This window comes from Arachis stenosperma, chromosome 8, assembly GCF_014773155.1.
Source record: "Arachis stenosperma cultivar V10309 chromosome 8, arast.V10309.gnm1.PFL2, whole genome shotgun sequence".
Taxonomy (NCBI): Eukaryota; Viridiplantae; Streptophyta; class Magnoliopsida; order Fabales; family Fabaceae; genus Arachis; species Arachis stenosperma.
In genome coordinates this window covers 9,233,078-9,254,424 of record NC_080384.1, presented here as the reverse complement: position 1 = coordinate 9,254,424, position 21,347 = coordinate 9,233,078, and the positions used below count along the sequence as shown (strand labels likewise).

At 30.8% G+C, this 21,347-nt stretch overlaps 1 protein-coding gene and 1 non-coding gene across 2 annotated transcripts; both read right to left on the bottom strand.

Moving 5' to 3' along the window:
• Positions 1-2,240: 2,240 nt before the first annotated feature.
• On the bottom strand, positions 2,241-2,312 carry TRNAW-CCA (transfer RNA tryptophan (anticodon CCA)). Its single transcript has one exon. It is a non-coding gene; the product is annotated as a tRNA-Trp (tRNA).
• A 7,970-nt stretch (positions 2,313-10,282) lies between these two features.
• Positions 10,283-11,095, bottom strand: LOC130945337 (L10-interacting MYB domain-containing protein-like). Its single transcript, XM_057874070.1, has 2 exons — positions 10,751-11,095; positions 10,283-10,624 (listed from the first exon to the last, which is right to left on the bottom strand). Exons 1-2 carry the CDS (start codon positions 11,093-11,095, stop codon positions 10,283-10,285), a joined length of 687 nt encoding a protein of 228 aa, XP_057730053.1.
• Positions 11,096-21,347: the final 10,252 nt, after the last annotated feature.

Below are 21,347 nucleotides of genomic sequence, written 5' to 3'. Positions count from 1 at the left end.
AAAATTCTCCATTCTTCTCCAAAATTATGCAACCACCACCACCACCACCACCACCACCAGAACTCAAAATCAGAACAACAACCACCACCACCACCATCATCATTATCATCATCATCAGAACTCAGAATCAGAACAACCACCACCACCACCACCCCCCATCCACTGTCACTCCATCACCAGCATCCATCACACCAAAACATAAGAAAATCCAGAAAAATCAACATCAGAAAATCAGAAAAACCAAAACATCAGAAAATCAACATCATCATTGTCATCCTCATCAAAATCCAGAATTCAAAAAATCTAGAAAAATCAAACAACAATATACTCAGAATCAGAAAATCATCATCATCAAGAACCCAGAATCAAGAAGAAGAAGAAGAAGAAGAAGCGGCGGGCGGCGGACAACGGCTCGGCGGTGGTGTCGGCGGGAAGAAGAAGAAGAGGCGGACAGTGGGCGGCGGTGGGGAAGAAGAAGAAGAAGAAGAAGAAGAAGAAGAAAAAGAAGAAGAAGAAGAAGTGGCGGTGGGGTCGGCGGTGGAGTCGGCGGGCGGCGGAAAGAAGAAGAAGAAGAAGAAGTGGCAGTGGGGTCGGCGGGAAGAAGAAGAAGAAGAAGAAGAAGAAGAAGGGGGGTTGGCGGTGCGGCGGTGGGGTTGGCGAGCAGCGGTGCGGTGGCATGATGTCCTTCTTCTCTCCCCCTCCCCCCTCCACCCTCCACCCTCCACCCTCCCCCCCCCCCCCCCCCAACACACCTTTCTCGCCCCCCCCCCCCCCCCCCCTTTTTCTTTCTTTCTCCCCCCTTCTCCCACCCCGCTTCTGTATCCTATCCCCCTTTCTTTCTTTTTTTCTTTTTTTTGTTTATTTTATATTTATTTTATTTTATAATTTTTTTAATAAAGGGTAATTTGGTAATAAAAAAATATAATTGGTAAAAAGGACGATTTTAAAACAAACTGAAACTTTGGGGACCATTTTGGAGCAAAAAAAAGTCGAAGGACGAAAGAAATTTTCAGCCTCTACATTAGGGACCAAAATCATACTTAACCCTATATAAAAGAAATCTACTTAATAATAATAATAATAATAATAATAATAATAATAATAATAATAATAATAATAATAATAATAATAATAATAATATAAAGAAACGAACAGTGGTGCTTTGATCGTTAATAAATAATGACATAAGAGATTTCTTTAAAATTGATAATGGCATACCTATATTCTTCGTGAAGCAAAGACGGCAAAATGCTTTCCATAATGCTTTACTTTGTACAATTGTTTTGATTATACGGGAGAATTATTTGTCATGGAATGGAGGTGCTTCGATCATCTTCTCCGACTTTAGGAGGTGGTAGCGATGACAATTGAGTTCTGTTAGGGCACACAGTAGTGTGAAGAACTTTTTTGTCCACACGTAGATAGGTTTGGAGGAATTTTGTTGCCACGTAAATTCGGATACTAACGGACTAATTGCGTAACTAATGTTTGGGTACTTTGGACACACGGAGATCATTTTCCATAGTTACAATCATCGTTTCTTTTTTATATGGGTAAATTTATCAGCATCTATATCTTTTTTGGGTACAAATAATAATTTATTTTTTTTAAATAATGATATTAATGCAAGAAAAACAAAAAATGTTTACTATCTGTGTAAGTGTTTCCTTATTGTTTTGCCATCAGAGTTTAGAACTCCTGTTTTTATGTTTTATTTTATTGATAAACAATTATTTCATATATACACACCGATTTGATTTTACGTGTAATTAACAATTGTGCACTTTGTCCTTTTTTTATTTTACTTTTAATTTTTTATTTATTTTTTGAACAGGGCTCACTTTGTCCCCTTCAACTAAAGTCAGAAGACAAGCATGCAGCAAAACAGAAAATGAGGAGAAAATAAAATGAAAGGGAATTGATGATAAGGATGAAGAACCAAAAAGACAAAACATGATGAAGAATTGAACGGGCCATGACATTTGAAATCAATGTATCTTTTTGTTTGTAGCGTTTTGAGTTATATGGGCTTTTGTAGGCCTAACTATTGAAAACTTTTAGCAAGGCGTGTCGCTTTGTACTGTTGTGGACCAAGTACAATCTAAATCCAGTTGTAACATGGACTCTGAAAATGAACTAAACTACTATGAAAGGGATTCCTGAAAAATCCAAGTGTATAAAAGGTAAAAGCGAAAAAGATAAAAAAGGTGATCCACAGAGGTAGCTTTGGATCGGGATATTAAACCCGACGTGAATCGAACACGCAACCTTCTGATCTGGAGTCAGACGCGCTACCATTGCGCCACGGATCCTCCGCTGTAAATAGTTTTATTTATTTATTTTTGTTTTCTATTTTTGGGAAAAGCCCAACATAGTTATTAATAAAACGATGGCCCAAATCTATGTGGTTCTCCAGCTCTTGTTTCATTGTTGACCCAGCTCTTGTTTTCCATATTGTAAATACTAAATACTTACGATTGGGTCTTGTTTCCTTGGGCTCTGGTCCCATAGCATAAAAAAACCCTCCTTACGATAGGTTTTTTTTTTTTTCAAATGTTGAATTTCTTTGTAGCCGAAGTTATTAATAAAGCATTAAAATAAAACAATGTTAAACTGTTTTTTAGTTCATCATAACTTTGATCAATACCAGTCCCCCAAAAGAAAGAAGTTTGATAAACGCTTTGAACAAAAAAAAAAAAAAGGATAAAAAATATGTTTAACCAGCAAAACTTAACACAATTGATAGCTAGGTAAGATCCTTAACCATTGGATTGGGGATTTGAAGCCCTGGCGGTATGTACAGAAAGGATTTCACAGCCAAACAAAATTTGTTACTCTTTTTGGTTTTTTTAAAGAATTTGAATCAAATGAACTTTGAATAATTTAGAAAAAAAATAACAGGAAAGCCCGAAGGCTGTTCCCGTCCCTGTCAGGGGAGATGGCAATTAAAAAAAAAATAATTTAAAATTAACTTATTTAATTTTATATTATAATTTTATATGTATAATATTTATAATTATATACTTATTGTATTTAATATTATATATTTATTCCAACAGTAATTAATGAATGTAAACCGTAAACAAATTAAAGCTAGAAAAAACAAGTTATGATTGTCTATGGTTCCTAAAATAGTTTAGGAAAATTTTTGTTATAATAAGATTTTTTTGTTGTTTTAAAGGAGCTTAGTTGGATGATTTTGCATAAACTTTAGAATAGCATGATAGCATGTCAATATAAATACATACATGAGGGAGAAAATTAAATAAGAAAATGGTAAATAAAATAAAATAAAAAAGAAAAATTAACACAAAAGTATTGTATGTTATGAGTTATGACACCTAGCTTATCGACTATAACCTTTGAATTTCGATATAACTTTCACTCTAATACTTGAATTATTATCTATGAAACCTTAGATGTTAAATGTAGAAGAAGAATTAGCAGTCCATAAATGCATGACTCATCAATGGAAGAAGTAGAATGGAATAGTAATAATATAGGTTTTGGAAGACCATGCATCAAGATTAACTCGTTCTTTTCTTTTTTTTTTTTTTTTTGTTTGGTAATAAGTCTAACTCTTTTCTTTTTTTTTTTGATCCATTTGATAATTGGGTCTGCTACAACTTCTTCAACCGCTTGGGCCGTCTCCAAATGACAAATTTCTATTAGGCCAGCCTAAAGAGTAAAATAACATCTCATATTCTCAAGATTTTTTTCATATTTATGGATATGTGCTTCAATAAGAATAATATTATGCATTGCACCTTTTTTCTATATATAATTCTATTGAAGTGGTCCCACTAATTTAAATTAGTTGGGCTTCAAATGGGTTAAAGCTGTATGCCAAAGCTGGAAATACCTTTAAAAAACGTTACTGAGGATTGCATGCTTACTCTCATGTAATGTGCACTGTTAAAAAAATCTGTACCCGAATCACAAAATCATCACCTTAGTGCGATTTTGCGCTGACTCGTACCAAATATATATTCTCTTATAAAAATTGATTATTTAATGAAACTCGATCTGTTTCCACTGAAAGCTAGCTTTATGGAACAGGAGCCGACACCACTAATCCATTTTGTGCTGTGAAATTATATATACATTTTTATTATTGAATATGCCTCTATGACTTAGTGTGGTTACAAAATGCCTACTAAATCTTCAACTTCAAAATGGAATAATAATCATAAATAAATATTATTAGTCCAGAAGTTGAGTATTTTTTTTTTGTGTCTTTTAAAGTGTTTATGATTTTTCTCTAAAAAATTTTTAAATACAGATAAATAATAATATTTAAAAAAGAAAAGGCCCAACAAGAACAATGGAACTTACTGCGCGGAATCAGGAGGCAAAAGAAGCGTGGTAAACGGCTTTGATGGTGGAACAATAGAACTATAACTAGGAAGGGCATGCTTAAAGGTGATCATGAGTTTGACTTTTGAATAGAGTTGCTGATGAGTGCTCAGAATTATTTTGGTTGTATATGAAAGGAAAACTCAACCTTCAAGGTATGCTTGGTTATGTAATCAAGTCTCAGTCTCAGTAAATTAAGTCATGTCAAAATAAGAGATCGATAAGTGGGTTCCACCGAAATTGGACTAGCCTGATAATTAACGAATCTTATTTTTCTTGTAGAGATGGTAATTACTAATTAAGCGGAATGGCCTCGTGATTGAGCTACCTTCTTCGAAAGTTCTTATGCAACTTTTGGAAGGAAATTAATTAAACTTTGATGCAGTTCTTAGAGGAGCTTATTATTAATATTAATATAAGTGCAGCAAAAATTACATACTTATGGAAGGAAAGAATAGTTGTGTGTGGGAAACTGGAAAGAGATGGAGAATAAGGAATCAGGAAAAAATCGTTTTCATTCTTGAGAATATGAATATCACTGTCGTCTGTCCAAGTTAGAGCAGACGCCACCGTTCAAATCAAAAGACCTCACTGCTCCTTCCCCAATAATAATATCTCCCTCATCTCTTTTCTTCTTCATATCACACTTTTACAATCATTAATTAGTTAAGAATTTACTTAAAAAAATGTTTTCAATAATGAAGTCCTTATGAAAAAAAAAAAGAAGAAAGAAAAGTGTGAAATTATTTGCTTCATGTGCTTCGGAGAGAACGCACTGCGCGCTGGGGGTATGTAAGTAAATCTTGAGGAAGAAGCAAGAACCATCTGTCCATTCATCGGACGGTGGGGAATGATTTTGTGTGATTCAATCGGACAGTGGTGGAGTGAGAGTGCAGATTATAAACGTCACCGACACGTTTCGCTATCAGATCAGTAACAATTTTGCTTTCAACATTCCCCAAAACACCCACTTCTGACTACTCTATCTGAGTAAAAGCCACGTGTCCTCCTGCTTCCTCCTTTCCGAGCTCAACTCCGCTCTTTGTACTTCGAGCAGCCCCGCCGCACCGCCGTCGATACCCCGTCTCTCTCTCTTCTGCTCCCTCTGAAATTATTCTTTTCGTTTCTAGAGCCTCCCAAACTATTGCTTTTTAGTTTTTACTGTAAAAATAATATTCAAAAAATTATATGCTTAAAAGAATAATTTGAAAGGTATAAACAATAAGTAAAATGTATGATAAAAATTAATAAACTTTTTTTTTTTTACAAGTGGCAATCAAATTTTTATATTTAGTATGATAAAAATTATAGAAGTGTTTAAGTATATGCCAAAATAAAAATTGAAGCAAAAGATTCACCTTTCTTATGTACATGAACAAATACCTTATTAATGAACATCTATCTGTAGGGCTGTTTTTTTGATATGATTTGGGGGTGTGAGTTATGTTGGGATATGATCATTACGGGTGATTTACACTGTTATGACGGCGTTGCTTGTTGGAATCTTAGGGAGAAGAAATCGGACCCACCGATTTCAAATAAAGAAGAAGTAACACAAATCGGTGGCACCGATTTGTGTGAGAGAGACGTTCAGCAACATAAAATCGGTGGCACCAATTTGTGTGAGAGAGACATTGAGCAGCATGAAATCGGTGGCACTGATTTGTGTGAGGTGAAATATTTTACCCGAAGAGTGCAGTAATCGGTGGGACCGATTACTGGCGGCAAAAAATTTTATTTTAATCCAGGGTGAACTAATCGGACGCACCGATTTAGGAGTTCACGCGGTCGGTCCCTCCGATTTACCCATTAATGCATAGAAAAACTGGAAGGAGCTTACAGAACTCCCATTTTTTTATCGCCGGTCTCAGCTAATGTTCTTCCTCTTCTCTTCTCTTCTTTGAATCTTCTCTTTCATTTTTGTAAAATAAATTTCTGTGAGGTTGAGAATAGTCAAGTACGTGTAGTGTTATGGATGATAGAGTTGTATTGAAGATTTATTATTACGGACAGATCTTATTGCAAACATATGAGGGATACATAATAAAATCCAGTCTCGCGTAAGTGTGACTCAACAATTTGGTTGTATGGATCCGGCGGCTTTAAATGATCACACATCAACATCCGTGAATCCTACAATATCCCATTTCCGTTATAAGTACCAGTATAATATAACTATATTCTCAAAAACACAATTATCGTTACATGTCCATTATAACTAATTCCAGCATAATTGCATTTTAAACATACACAGTAAATCTGTTATACAAAAATCCTTCAATCATATTCATTACCTTATAACAAAAATTATTTAACCTTAACTAATTAACCAGAATAATTTCACGACTGATAAACTATTTATTCGTAAAACAGCATACTAATTTTATTATTGTTATTATTATTCATAAAGCAGCATACTATTATTATTATTATTATTATTATTATTATTATTATTATTATTATTTATAGCACATCATAATTTTTTAATCTAAGTTTAGTTACTACTAATTTATTGTCTAAATTTTAATGAATTAAAATTCAATTATTAATGATCATAAATAAAATAATTTATTAAATTTTTATTATTAATCATAATAAATTATTAAACTCAATTACTACTGCTAATAATAACAACAACAATATTATTCTACTCTAAGGGAGTATGTACAGATCTGATATCATTCTCCTTCTTCTTTCATTCATTCATTAACTATAAAAAAATTCAATTATTCTATAGAGCTTATCATACCATACCATATCATACATACATACATACATGATTAATTCTCATTTTAATTTCTATTTCTAAACACCTAATAATAAAATTATACACACATACATGAGTAATCTCTACTTAGTGCCATTACAATATATATTGCTAATCAAATTTAATATTATCACTATTATTATTATTAAATCAGATTATTAAAAAATAAAAACTTACATAATTTGGATCTCCAAGATAATTAATAATATGAAGCTCTGTTTGATTTACGTCTTTAATTTTTGGTCTTCTTGACATTTTTTTTTTGAATTGTTGTGGTCCAACAATGGTGATGCAGGAAGCAAGTGGTGGGGTTGAGTGTGTGTTGAAGAGAGGGAGACGAGAGTGAAAGAGAGTGAAAGGGATACGAGAGTGAAAGAGAGTGAAAGGAATACTACTGAATGGGGGTTGCTCTTTTGGATGAGGGAGTCACAGGCTTGGATGAGGGAGTCACGAGTCACGAGTCACGGGAGGTAATTACATGCGTGACGCGTGGACAGGGAACACAAATCGATCCCACCGATTTGTGCACTATCTGCGTCCTGAAATCAGTGCTTCCGATTTGCTTCCTACCACTCGGTACCACCGATTTCTTCTACCCAGCCGTCACAAATCCGTAAAACACCAATAACCCCATATCACTGCTATACTCCATCAAAGGGTTCATATCAAAATTTAAAAAACTCCACATGTGACCACAACTCTTTATATCATATCAAAAACAAAAATATTATACCACATAAAAAATTAATTATTAAATTAGTGTATATACATCATTTGTTTTATAAAAGAAAATATTTTTATTTATAAAAGTAGTTAAACTGTACTTATAGATAACATAAAAAACACAAATTCTAAATCTAGAAAAAAAAAGAAATATTTTATATATTGAACTATAAATTAATAAAAGACATAATATTTGACTATAAATAATTTTAATGAGTGAAAATAGAAACAAGTGAAAATCTCTTTCACTCCTAAATCTATAGAGATATACTGTAAGTTAAGCAATATGATAAAATACCTCTTTTTTTTAAGAGATTTTTGTATATTTTTTGAATAAAAAAATATTTTTATAAACAAAATTTTTTTTCAAAGTGTTTTTTTCCTAAATTTGGAGAGATTAATTTGTTTCAAAATACAAAAAACTATCATAATGAAAACTAAAAGCATCACAAAAAGAGAAATAAATATTATTAACAAATTATTAAAACTTAAACTCAGTAATAAAACTAGGTGAAATAAAAAAGAAAAGTAATAAAACTAGGTGAAATAGAAAAGAAAAATGAATAGAAAGGGAGAGAAAGGGAAAGGGAAAAGAAAATAAAACATGAAAAAAAAAGAAGAAAAAGAATGTAGGTAAAAGAGAAGAGACAAAAAGATTAGAAACAAGTAAAAGAAAAAAAATAAAAAAAGAAACAAAAGAATAGTGTAAAAAAAAAAAGAAACAATAAGAGATGATCACGGTTAATCGTGGACTTGTGATTAGTATGGTGGTGACGACTCTCAAAAAAATGTCTTTTGATTTTTTTTGAAAAGAAGAGAAAAAATAATTATTATAATGTTTTTAATATAGATTATTAATATATATTTTATATTTTAATATTAATTATATATATAATTGACTTTTAATATATATATATATATATATATATATATATATATATATATATATATATATATATATATGATTTTATAAAATATAAATGAGCTTAATTTAATCTAAAATATTCACATAAAAAGTGAGGAATACTATTTACAATCATAAATAAATTATATGTTTGAAAGACAAGTAACCTGTAATAATTAAATATAAATAAACACAATTCTTTGTTAGAACAATTCCATTTAATTTTATTTATCGTTTTCTTAGTATGCTAAAAGCAGATTTCACTTCAATTAGAAATAGGAAGGAGAGAAATTGATTGCAAAGAAATAAAAAGAAAAGAAATTAAAGTGATATTTAATTTTTATGGGTGTGTTTGAATGAAAGGAAAATAAGATGAAAAGATATTGAAAGATAAATAATTTATGTTTGTTTATTTGAAAAGAAAAATAGAGAAAAAAATGAATTAAGTTATATAATGATAATATTACCTTTCATATTACATGGTAATGTTATTATGTATATAATTATATAAATATTTATAAATGTCATTAAATAATAACAACAAAATTTAATTATATTTATAATATAACAAGTTAGGAATATAAATTTTATATAATAATAATAATAATAATAAAATTAGAATAATCTATTTAGATATAAATTTTATTTTTGTTTATTACTCATCCCAATACATAAATTGGAGATAATTTCAAGAAGAAGAAATATCTAAATCAATAATTATATGTACATCGTTTTAAAGAGGCTAACCAATCACATTATATCATTTGATTAATATATTATGTCTTATATTACACTTACAAATACACATCAAAGTTTTACAAGATAACACGCGCTAAGGTCAGCTAAAACCAAAATTTACATATGAAACTAACAAACTTAATACTAGGATTTTTTTGATCAAGTCATTACTAATAGCATAGACTTCTTTGACTAACTCATTACTAATAGCATAGTTAACAATAGTTATAGTTATGAAAGTCACAAAATACAAAGACATGATGTATTATCATTATAAGTTTTAATTAAGTCATAGATATGTTACCCATAAAATATAAAGATACTAGTACCTTTCTTGATCTTAAAGTGATATTTGTGCTAGTTTCAAAATATTAGCCACAATACTAGGACTATTGTTCCTAGAGTGCACCTGCTTCTTTCATCAATTCATATAATGTGGCAAGACGTACGTCAGTTGGGACACCAAAAAATTTTCTCTTAGCTCTATCTCCTCTGCATAAAAAGCGGTAACACCTCATGCGCAATTCTGGCATCACACCTAAATTTTCTAACTTAGTCCACATGTCATTTTCAGAGTAAATTCGAGGCCTACTTTGCTCAAGAATCACAAGAGCCCTTTCAGCTATTCGCACTTGTTGTTTAGCAATTTGAACTTGCTCCTTAGCTACCTGCACTTGTTCTTCAGCTGTTAACACTTGCTTTTCAGCAATATTAATTGATCTCTCATAAAAATGATTCCCATCTTTCATCATGTTAGTCAATGCTTGAATGCCTTGACTCATTCTTTCCATTTTTTATTCTAATTTATCACTCATGGTTGTTTTGCGTTTAATACCTCTTGATGATGTACCTTGAGAGCCAGTTAATTGGTTAGATAAACCAATTTTAGAACTATGACCCATTGTAAAACTAGTAGCATGAGGAGTAATTGGCTCATCATTCCACTCATCTTCCATCTTTAAGAAACTAGCATCATCATTCAAGTTAATTGTTTCTTTATGCTTCCCCCACTTTTTCACTTTTTCTTTGGCACTTTCAGCATGTTTTCCTATTGCCCTATCTGTACTATATATCTCAAACAGTTTATCATAGTGTTTGATTCGAGTACGCATCCACTTTTTCACCTTTGGTTTTGCCTAAATCAAATAGAAGAATATTTACTATGAGTGTGTCTATATGTAAATATATATTATTGAAATAATTCTTCAATATTTACTAGTGAAATTTAAAACCAAAAAAGAGAGTAAATGCATAAAGTTTACCTTAATCAATTTCTCCCAAACTTCAGCTTCAGCCTCAAACATCTTTGTGATTGGATTCCAAGTAAATCCACTAAGCCCATGAAAATGATCATAACAAATTCCAAAATGATCCTTTAAAGTCTTGAGTCTATTCTTAAGATTCTCTTTGCGGAGGTAGTTACCATAGATAGATCTCAAAAGTGAAAGTATATTGTCATATGCCATTGTAGTAAATGTGCCATCCACTCTATTTCCTTTGCGACATTCTTCAATCAAAGCATCAATGAAGGTTGTATCCATTTCGTCGGTCCATCTTAGGGTATCCCAACTAGTGGCCTCACCTTGGCATAATGCTCTCTTTGCCATTAACACTTGTCAATCTACAAAACAAGTGGATAGAAATAACATCCATAATCTTAAATCAAACTATTTTTAAACTATCTTATCAGTTATTCAACAAATAAAAATTCAATACACTTCATAAGTACAACATGTGACAAGTTGATTCAATAATTGCATACCAAAGTCATTAAACAGAATATAATAACACATAAAGAGGTAACATGAATTCAATAATAACAAATCAAAGTTATAATATCAACTCAATGCACACATAATACAACTAATAACTTTATTTGCAAAATTTTTTAAATGAGTGATCAGAGCCCTAGTTGATAGTCAGCCCACATTTGAGCAGCTATTTCATCCCTTAACATGGCTCCCCGCCTATAGTCTTTATCTTGTTCATGTCGAACTATTTCATCATTTTCTGGATTATTTTCTTGTAGTTCTCGGTCAACTTGAGCTATGAGATGTGGATCAGGATCTACACGCATTAGAAAATTATGTAATATGCAACAAGCTAGCACAATTTCAGTCATAGTTTTGAAGTCATAATGTGGTTAAGTGCCACTTGTGATTATTGCAAATCTTTTCTTCAAAACTCCAAATGACCTTTCGATAACATTTCTCAATGAAGCATGACGAAGATTAAATAATTCCTTTTCATTTTCTGGGCCACGTCTTGCATACACTTTTAAGTGATACCTTACACTTCGATATGGGGTAATTAATCCATGCTTTAGCATAAATCCAGCATCCCCAAGATAAAATTTTCCTACAGAATCCATCATTTAAAATGATTAATCTAGTATAAACACACAAACTACTAATCTTTACCTACTAATGAGACAATATAGTTTTATGTACATGTTAACCTCGTGGAAGTTTAAGATTATCATCCCTCGATAATGTATTCTTAAGAACTATTGAGTCAGATGCTGTTCCTTCCCAACCCATTAATACATAAGTGAACTTCATATCAAAATCACATGCAGCTAATACATTTTGTGTCGGTCAGCCTTTTCTCCCTCGAAATTTAGGTTGATCTGCTATGGGTATTTTGACATGAAAATGTATTCCATCTATGGCTCCAATACAATCCTAAATAATAGTCCATTATTTAATAAAGTAACATGGAATTGTATATATCAATCAAAATTATTTATTCATGTAATTGTACATGTCCATACCTTAAAATAAAGATAGAATCTATGATTGTGAAGGATCACCGGAGAAATAATGGATGCAGATGGTTGTTGAAGAAATTCATCTTCTAGTAAAATAATTGCCTGTAACACAGCATGGAAGTGGCGGCTAACAATTTCTCTAGACCGGTGGTAGATAAAAGAAACGGTTCTAGTTTTCACATTATGAGCTATTATATACAAGAACCTAGCAACTTGCTCTTCTATTGTAACATATTTTGTATCTCTCACTTGACATGTTGCTCTTAATTTCTCACACAATTGAAGAAATGCATAAGGGCCCATGCGTAGGATTTCACGACACCTATGAGTTTCTCTTAACTGTTGCATTAAAGTAGCTCAAATTTGTTCTCGCCCAACCAATTTATGGGAGATGGATTTGTCAACCCGCGTAGACATAAATCTCAATAATATAACATGTGTACGATGTAACATATAAGTGTTATTGTGCATAACTTCTGTCGTCTTTTCCAATCCTCCCTCAAAACTGTTAATATATATTCTTGGTTTTCAAGGGTTAACATTATTTCCTGATTATCGACCCCAAACTTAAAGGAAAGGTTTAATGGGAAATCACAATTAAAGATGTCTTCCATATTGGCGACCAAAAAACTTTCTTCATGATCAGCCTTATCCATTTAACAAGCACTTTGTAGTTTCAAATGTATATATTGAAGATTTACAATACCAACAAAAACAAAAAATATAGCATCATATGTTAAGGATAAACAATGCAGTTAAATAACTAGTATTTATATATATGACCTCCTAATCAAAGAATACAATTAATTGTAAAAGAATCTCAAACAATTGAAAGATAACAATTTTTTATACCTTTCGAAAAAATTTAAACATAAACTACATATGAAAGAAAAAAAATAAAAAACACAGAAAACAAAAGCAACTAATAGGTGTTAATGTGGTTTTGGGTTTAAATTACATAAAAGTTTAAAAAAATTATGGATATATAGAAAAGAGTATTTTAGAAGAAAATTATTAAACACTATAAAAGAGATTTTTTTTTACATATAAAGACTATTCACATAAAGATAGTAATTAATTTGTTATATGTTATACCAAGTTTACTTTGTTGTGAAAGGTAAGTTGTTAATTTCTATCGTTTTATAACTTAGCTCCCTAATAATAATAATAATTTTTGTGTGTCCTGCAAAATCAATTAGTTTACCTAAACCAAGTTTATTTTACCAGTTATATTTTCAATTGAAGTATTTTATCAAATAATTTATAGACATAAAAGTTTACAAACTATGAATCATCATTTTTTTATTGGAGTATTTGATCAAACAGTTTACATACATGAAAATTAATAAAGTAATAAATCAAACCAAAATATAATCTCTGTCTATATACTTTAAAATTGAATCACAAACACAGATCCATCAATATATAGCATCAAATGTGAAATAAGAGCAACATCAAAAATTTATCTATAGTCTATACACACATCATTTTTTTCAACTATGATTAACTTATGAATAAGTAGGTTTGTATTTTTTTATTGGAGCATTTTATCAAACAGTTTATAAACATGAAAATTAACAAACTAATAAATCAAACCTAAATGTAATATTTGTCCCTATACTCCATAATTAAATCTCAAACACACAGATTCATGAATCTAAAGAATGAAAGGTGAAATAAGAGCAACATAAAAAACTTACCTAATTTTACCAGTAGATGCAAGATGCTGTGACTAGAATGGTTGACCAGTGGTGGAGGAATGGACCGTTGGTAACAGTTGCAGTGGTTGATAGTGTTGGAAGTGGGTAGCATGCACGGTTGAATCCCAGGTTGAAGAAGACTTTTCGAGAAAACGAGAAGGGTAGGGTTTGGAATGATGGAATGGAATGAGTTTTCCTTCTGTTTTCTCACCTTAGTTGGGGAGAAAAGTTTTTGGTGGGTCCCTTTCACTTTTTGCTACTGTTGTATTTTTCCCTTCACATTTTCTTTCAAAACCAAACAAGTGAAACTTCACATTTCCCTTCTATTTCTTTCCATCCATGTTAAATTCTCCCTATTTTCCATCTAAACAAATACAGCGTAAGGAGGGTATTATTCCTTCATCCATCATCTTTTTCTCTAAGGCTTTGTTTAAATATAAGAAAGAAAACGGAAGGAAAGAAAATTAGAGGAGAGAAAATAGAAGGAAAAAATGGAGTTATTTATGTATTGTTTGGATGAAGAGAAAATAGATAGAAAGAAAATAGAGAAAAAATTTTCTTTTGTTTGGATGAAAAGAAAAGTGAGAAGAAAGAAAATCACACTACAACAAACAAGGATTTTCGCAACGGTCAAAAACCGTTGCCGTAGATTGAAAAACTGTTCCCTAAACTTTAGGCAACACTTTGGCAACGGTTTTTGACCTGTGGGCGGCTATTGCCAATGCTCAAAGACAACGATTTTTTTTTACCTAAGGCAATCGTAACAAAAAAACTGTTGCCAAAGGTACTGGTATAGGCAACAATTTTGAAAAAAAATTTAAACAACGGTTTCGAACCGTTACTCGACAAGCAACAGTTTTAAACCGTTCTCTTTTATGATACAACGGTTTAAAACCGTAACTATATACTCAACGGTTTTAAACTGTGGTAGTTATATTATTCACAACACCAACGTTTTAAAGTGTTACCGTTGGTGTCATTTTTTGGCAATGATTTTAATACCATTGCCATTTTATAGTCGTCTAAGACAACGGTTTTAAAGCATTACCATTATTTTTTTTTGGCAATGGTTTCAAAACCATTGCCATTTTATAGTCATCTAAGACAACAGTTTTAAAGCGTTACCGTTGGTGTCGTTTTTTGGCAACGGTTTTAAAACTGTTGTCCTTTGTAACTTTTGATAACGGTTTTTTATAATATATAATTCTTTATTTACAATAGTAATTTTCTCGTGAATGAAATTAATTTCAATTTTTTTTAATTATTCAGTGTCAATAAATAATCTAAACTATTTGAATAAAGTCACTAAAGAAAAATAATTGAACATTTCTCATCAAATTTGACTTATAAAAATTGTTGTAAGATCCATAATCACATTATATTATCATTTCAAAATAACATAATACTAGTCTAGGTCATAACTACTTGTACTTATATCATCACCATTTTTCAAAATACCACAATACTATCATGACAACCTCGAACTATATCATCTAATTTTTCAAAAAATATAACAAAAAAGAGTTGAAATAGCTAAGTAGCAAATAGATTTATCATCATGTCTACAAGTTCATGACTTTTACTCTATAACATTTGCTCTTAAAAATTTAACCTTAATCAAGTTCGATTTTCCCTTCAACATAGTTTTCTTGTAAAAAAAAATCAAATATAAAACTACATATCTTTAATACTAATAATGTCTACTAAAAATATTTGAGAGAGAGAAGACTTATATCATAACATTCTTCTATTTAGATACACAAAACAATTGAATTCAACATCAACATAATCAACCATTATTTAAGATATGATAACATATAGAAACTTTAACAATAAATAATACATCCTCATGCGCATCATTGTTCGGATTGCCTAAAGTGCTTCCTAGTTGAGCAGCTAACATCTCAAGGTCCACTCTTGAACTTTTTTGTTGCAGCATCATCTTAACAAATAATTTTAGTTCATCTACTTCTTTTTGCATCATATCAACTTTACCCTCTAATGTTGCTTTCTCAGCTGCATGTTGCTGCTTAAGGGTGACAATTTCTTCATTTTTCTTCAACAAAGTTGGTGTGGTAACTCTTCCGTGACATCGCACTTTCCCTACCTTCTCTTTCCCAAATATAGATTGGAAAGCTCTAATTGCTGATTTTTTAGACTTTTTATTCTCAACTTGCAAATGTGCCTATAATAATAATAATAATAATAATAATAATAATAATAATAATAATAATAATAATAATAAAGAGTAACTACATAATTGGACTAAAAACATATATCATTTGACAACATCAAAACAAATAATAACAATTAAGAATAGTATCAACATTTTTTAACTCAAATGCAAGCATAAAAGTAACCACAAATGATGGACAAATTACCAAGACACAAGAAATTCATAACCTATTTTAATCAAATTAACTTCCAATACTTACAATAACATTCAAAGTGTCTTCATCCAATGATTTTTCCTTTGTGCTTTGGCGAGTCTTAACAAACATTTCTTCTTGAGTAGGTAGTTCATTATTTTCCTTAGAAGCAGCCTATAAGTCCAGTTCAAATAGCATTTATATAGAGTTAAAATAAGTTTATTTTCTAAAATCAACACATACTTGATACTCAAAGACACACACCACATATACACATACACATACAAATGCACAATGAATAAAAAATTGTACCAATCTTGCACGTATTCTTGCAAAATTTATTAGTCCCTTTTGATGGCTAAATTTCTGTTGTGCCCTATTTTTCTTATTCTGCGTAGACATTTTTTACATAGCAAGAGATAGGTATTATAAAAAATCATCATATTTTCACTCATAAATGTATATAACTCAGAATTTCATAAACAGACTACAATACGTTTCACATGTCATACCTTAACTTTCTCAATTCTCCAATAAGCAATTAACTTTCAAAAATGACTCCCAAGTATGCTTTTAGGACGATTTTTCAGCATCTCATTAACACATTTGTATGGCAGAAAATGAGTTTGCTTGATTGTGGTCTTATACCGTCTCCAGTTGTCATTGATACGAGCAAGGACTATCCTCTTTCCTTCAGTTGGAATAATGAATCTAGCAAATAATATTTAAAATACATGTGTACATTCTCAAATAGTTTCTAAAAAACAAGACTAATATTCTCACTTGAACATATTCCCAAATGGTTTCTTTATCTTTAATCCCCTTCCAATATAAATTAATGGACAAAAATTTGAATTCCTTGCCAATGTTCCAAAAAATTTGCTCAAGTTGTTTACAACTTCATCAGTAAGACCAATTGCCTCTCCTTCAATATCTAGAGTAATTTCTTCTCTATCTTTCATCTGTCTTGCATGAATCTTCAAGCATTGTATAGGTCCTTGTGTTTTTTTCACTGTTATCTCTATACAAAGATACTAATTATATACCATCCCTCTTATTAATTTATATATATTTAATTGAAAAAAAAAGCTTCATCAATTTAGCCAAATGAATAAAATTCCATCTTCTCACTATTGCTAATGATTTATTCCAGCTGTGTAGAAAACTAGGAGTTGCTTCTAAAATTAAAGTCAAAGTATAAAAAAGAGTTACAGACTAAGACAGAATTTTATTTTTTCTATTCAGATATTGTTCCTATTCAAACATAAAAAGAGCATTTGTTTTCATAAAAATAAATCTAGTTAAGCTATAATATAATCAAATTAATTTTCAGTTGACAATGAACTAATTAATAGTCAAATTAATACAATATTTCAGTAATTAATTAGTTTTAAATAATAAAATATGAATATTTTTAAAATAGTTGGAATAATTTGTTATTTTATTTACGAAATTGCACAAGCATATCATATGTAAGAAGTAGTCATGCGTCTCTTTCTGTATCTTTAGTTAGAACCCTGCTTTTAGATGAACACTACTAGTAACTAGTAAGGTACACACTACTTTTTATTTGGGGGTCAAGTGGTCAACATTTGGATGAGTAGTGTATTATGTGATTTGATTTTAAGTACATGCTAAATCTGATTCAGTGTTCATATATGAAAAAAAGAATATGCTGATATCAAATTAAACAATACATATATTGCTATGCATGCTAATAGCTCTGAATTTCTATTTATGTGCCCATCATGTGTGGCAATTAAGGAAATTGTCAAAATATAATACTCTCTTTTTATGCCAACTCCATTCATCTACATCTTTTAAATTAAAAAACACCACTACACCAATAATTAAAAAACACCATTGCACTTCTATTTTATCAATAATTAAAAAACACCACTGCACCTGCACCATTTATTTTTGTTAAATAATTTTTAAATTAAAAAAATAAAAAAACATTCATATTTAAATATCTCATTTAAATGATAGATACTTGATAAAATATAAAAAACTACTAAAAAATATATCACAACCTGCACTAATAATGGGTATAGCACATTCAATCTAATCCTAATTTGACTCCTCCAATCCTTGCATCTATTATACAAAGAAGTTATCATATATAAATCTTTCACAGCAGTCAATTTAAAAAGAAATGATGTCATAAAATATTTTCAAGGAGACAAAAAATTTACTTTTTAAAGTATTGCCTATGTCCTCAGCCTCAGTTGGATTAATATAATCCTTATCTTGCTCCTCTATAATATCTCCTTCATTTTCATCCAATTGCTCTTCACCATCATGTTCATTGTTAAGTTTAAGAAATGTATCAATCGGAATTGAAGAAAATTGACATGTTATCCCTTCTTGGTTGGCCTTTCTTGCAAGCTGCCATACTCTTCAACATCATCTACAATTGTGGTCTCTTTTCTCTTCAAATCTTGACTCATTCTAGAATCTACTTCTCTAGTATTCTTATGAGCCATAGCAGTAGATTTAGAAGGAAGTTCTTTTTCTTGTCTACAAGTAGATCCTTGTGAGTGAGTCATACTTGCTTCCATCTGTACTTTACTTTTCTTCAAATTCTGCCCTTTTTCTTTTGTAAGAGCTTTTTGGCTTTTTTACAAAATTTTGCCTATCATTTGCTTGGACACCATTTTTTCTTAAGTTCTGCTCTCTTTCTCTATCACTAAGCATTTTTATCCTCTTAAATGGTGGTGGTAGTTAATGTTGCTGTTGACCAGAAGAAATCTTTTCTCGCTTAACTTCCATATTTTTCAAGAACTTTGCACGTAATTTAGCTCTTGACTTTGAATCTATCTCATGTTCAATGAATTTTTGAACATTTTTTGAAAAGAAAATAAAATAATGAGACCAGTATACCTAAAAAAACTATTCACATAATAGTAAAAAACCATTTCACATATTAAAAGAACCAAGAATCTATAAGAAATGCACCTGTTCATAAACAACTACACCAAAAATAAAAGAAAAAAATTATTCTATGTTGAGAAGAGAAATCTCTTTAAAAATCAAAATCATCATCATATTCAGCTTGTTGTAGAACAAGTGAAGGTTTCTCAAGGATTGTATTTGGCATGTCTTCTCTAGTCCATTGAACTTCACAACTATCCTTTGGCATAAACAAATTATTCGTTTGATCAAAGGTGTCCTTTTGATTAGACTCTTCAGCTTCAACATCATGCCCATCATACATATTAAATAAATCTCTTGGTACTGTGTCCATGACATAATGCTTGTCTTTGTTAAAAAGATCTTGAATATAAAAGCATTGGTGGACTTGTGAAGCTAATACAAAAGGATCATCCTGATAACATCTTTTATTAAAATAAACTGAAGTTAGACCAAAATTCTCTTCTTAAAATCAAACCAATCATAGTTGAAGAGAACAAATTTAAAACATGCATAATAGTCTAACTCAATTATGTCAGTTATTGCACCAAAATATGTTACGGCTTTTGTCATTGGGTTGTTGTCCTTGGTACTAGCAAAGCTTGGTATTTCGCACACCAAAGTCACACCACTGTTTTGAGTTGTGTGGCTAGCATCATATTCTTTAGTTTGAAATTTGTAGCCATTGATTACATAACTAGAAAATTGTTTTGCAACTGTGTTTGGGCCTTTAGACAAATCTTTAAGTTGTTTCGGAACATCTTCATGAGAAGCACGCTCTTTGAACCATTCACTAAAATCATGGCTTAGAGTTTTTGTCTTCTTTCATTTTCTACCTTTAGTTTGATTGTTGACATGATCCTCATACTATCTAAAGTAAGTAAAAAGTGTGTAAGTTAAATTTGCTAATAAAGAATTAGTAGCTGAAAAATATATAAGAAAAATACCTAATGTATGTAGTCTTTAACTTTATCACAATTGAATAAGATGTACCGATGATCTTGCATTTTTGAGTTGGTATCTAGAAAAAAAGGTTTCCGTTTCCTCTTTCCACCAATTGGTCGCCCCAAGCATACAAAATAGCTATCATGACATACTTCAGCTTCACTGCAATTATCATAATTTTGTGTTCTCCTATTCAGCCTTGTATCCACATCAGGACTTAAATACCTTGAGCAAAATGTCAAGCATTCCTCGGCTAAATATCCTTCAGCAATTGAACCTTCGGGGCAGCTCTTATTGCGAACGTAGGACTTTAACCGACACAAATATCTCTCGATGGGGTACATCCACCTAAATTGTACTGAGCCACCCAACCTCAACTCGTTTACCAGATGAATAGGCAAATGTATTATTATATCAAAGAAACTAGGAGAAAATATTCTTTCCAATTGGCATAAAATTTCTCTAATACTACTTTCAAATGATCTATTGTATCATTTTCAACAACTTTTTGGCACAAGAAACGAAAAAATGAACCTATATAAATTAAAGGGCCAGCTACTTGATTCTGCATTGTACATTTTATAGCTACTTGCAACAAATAATGCAACATAAAATGAGCATCATGACTTTTGTAGCCTGATATCTTTTTTCAGCAACATGAACACACCGAAAAATATTTGAAGCACTACCAGATGGCAATTTTACTGACTTCAAAATATCACAAAAAATGATTTTTTCTTGAGTAGTAAGGTTAAAACAAGCCTTAGCAATTTTTGCTTTCTTGCAACTATCTATCTCATTTGGTTGAAGTTTTCTTATGCCCATATCTTTGAGATTGTAACGAGCATTAGCATGATCTTTGGACTTTCCTGAAATGTCTAATAAAGTCCCAATAATGTTATCACATACGCTTTTTTTCAATGTGCATAACATCAAGACAATGGCGCAATGTATTTTGCTTCCAATATGACAACTCAAAGAAAATGGACCTTTTTTTCCATGGACCATCAATTTTATTTTTTTGCTTCTTCCCAAATACATTGTCAAAATCTTTCAAGTCTTCAAAAATTTATTCCCCATCTAATAAAGCTGGTGAAGACCTTAATTCAACATCGCCATTGAAAGATCTTTTATCCATCCTATATGGATGATTCATAGCAAA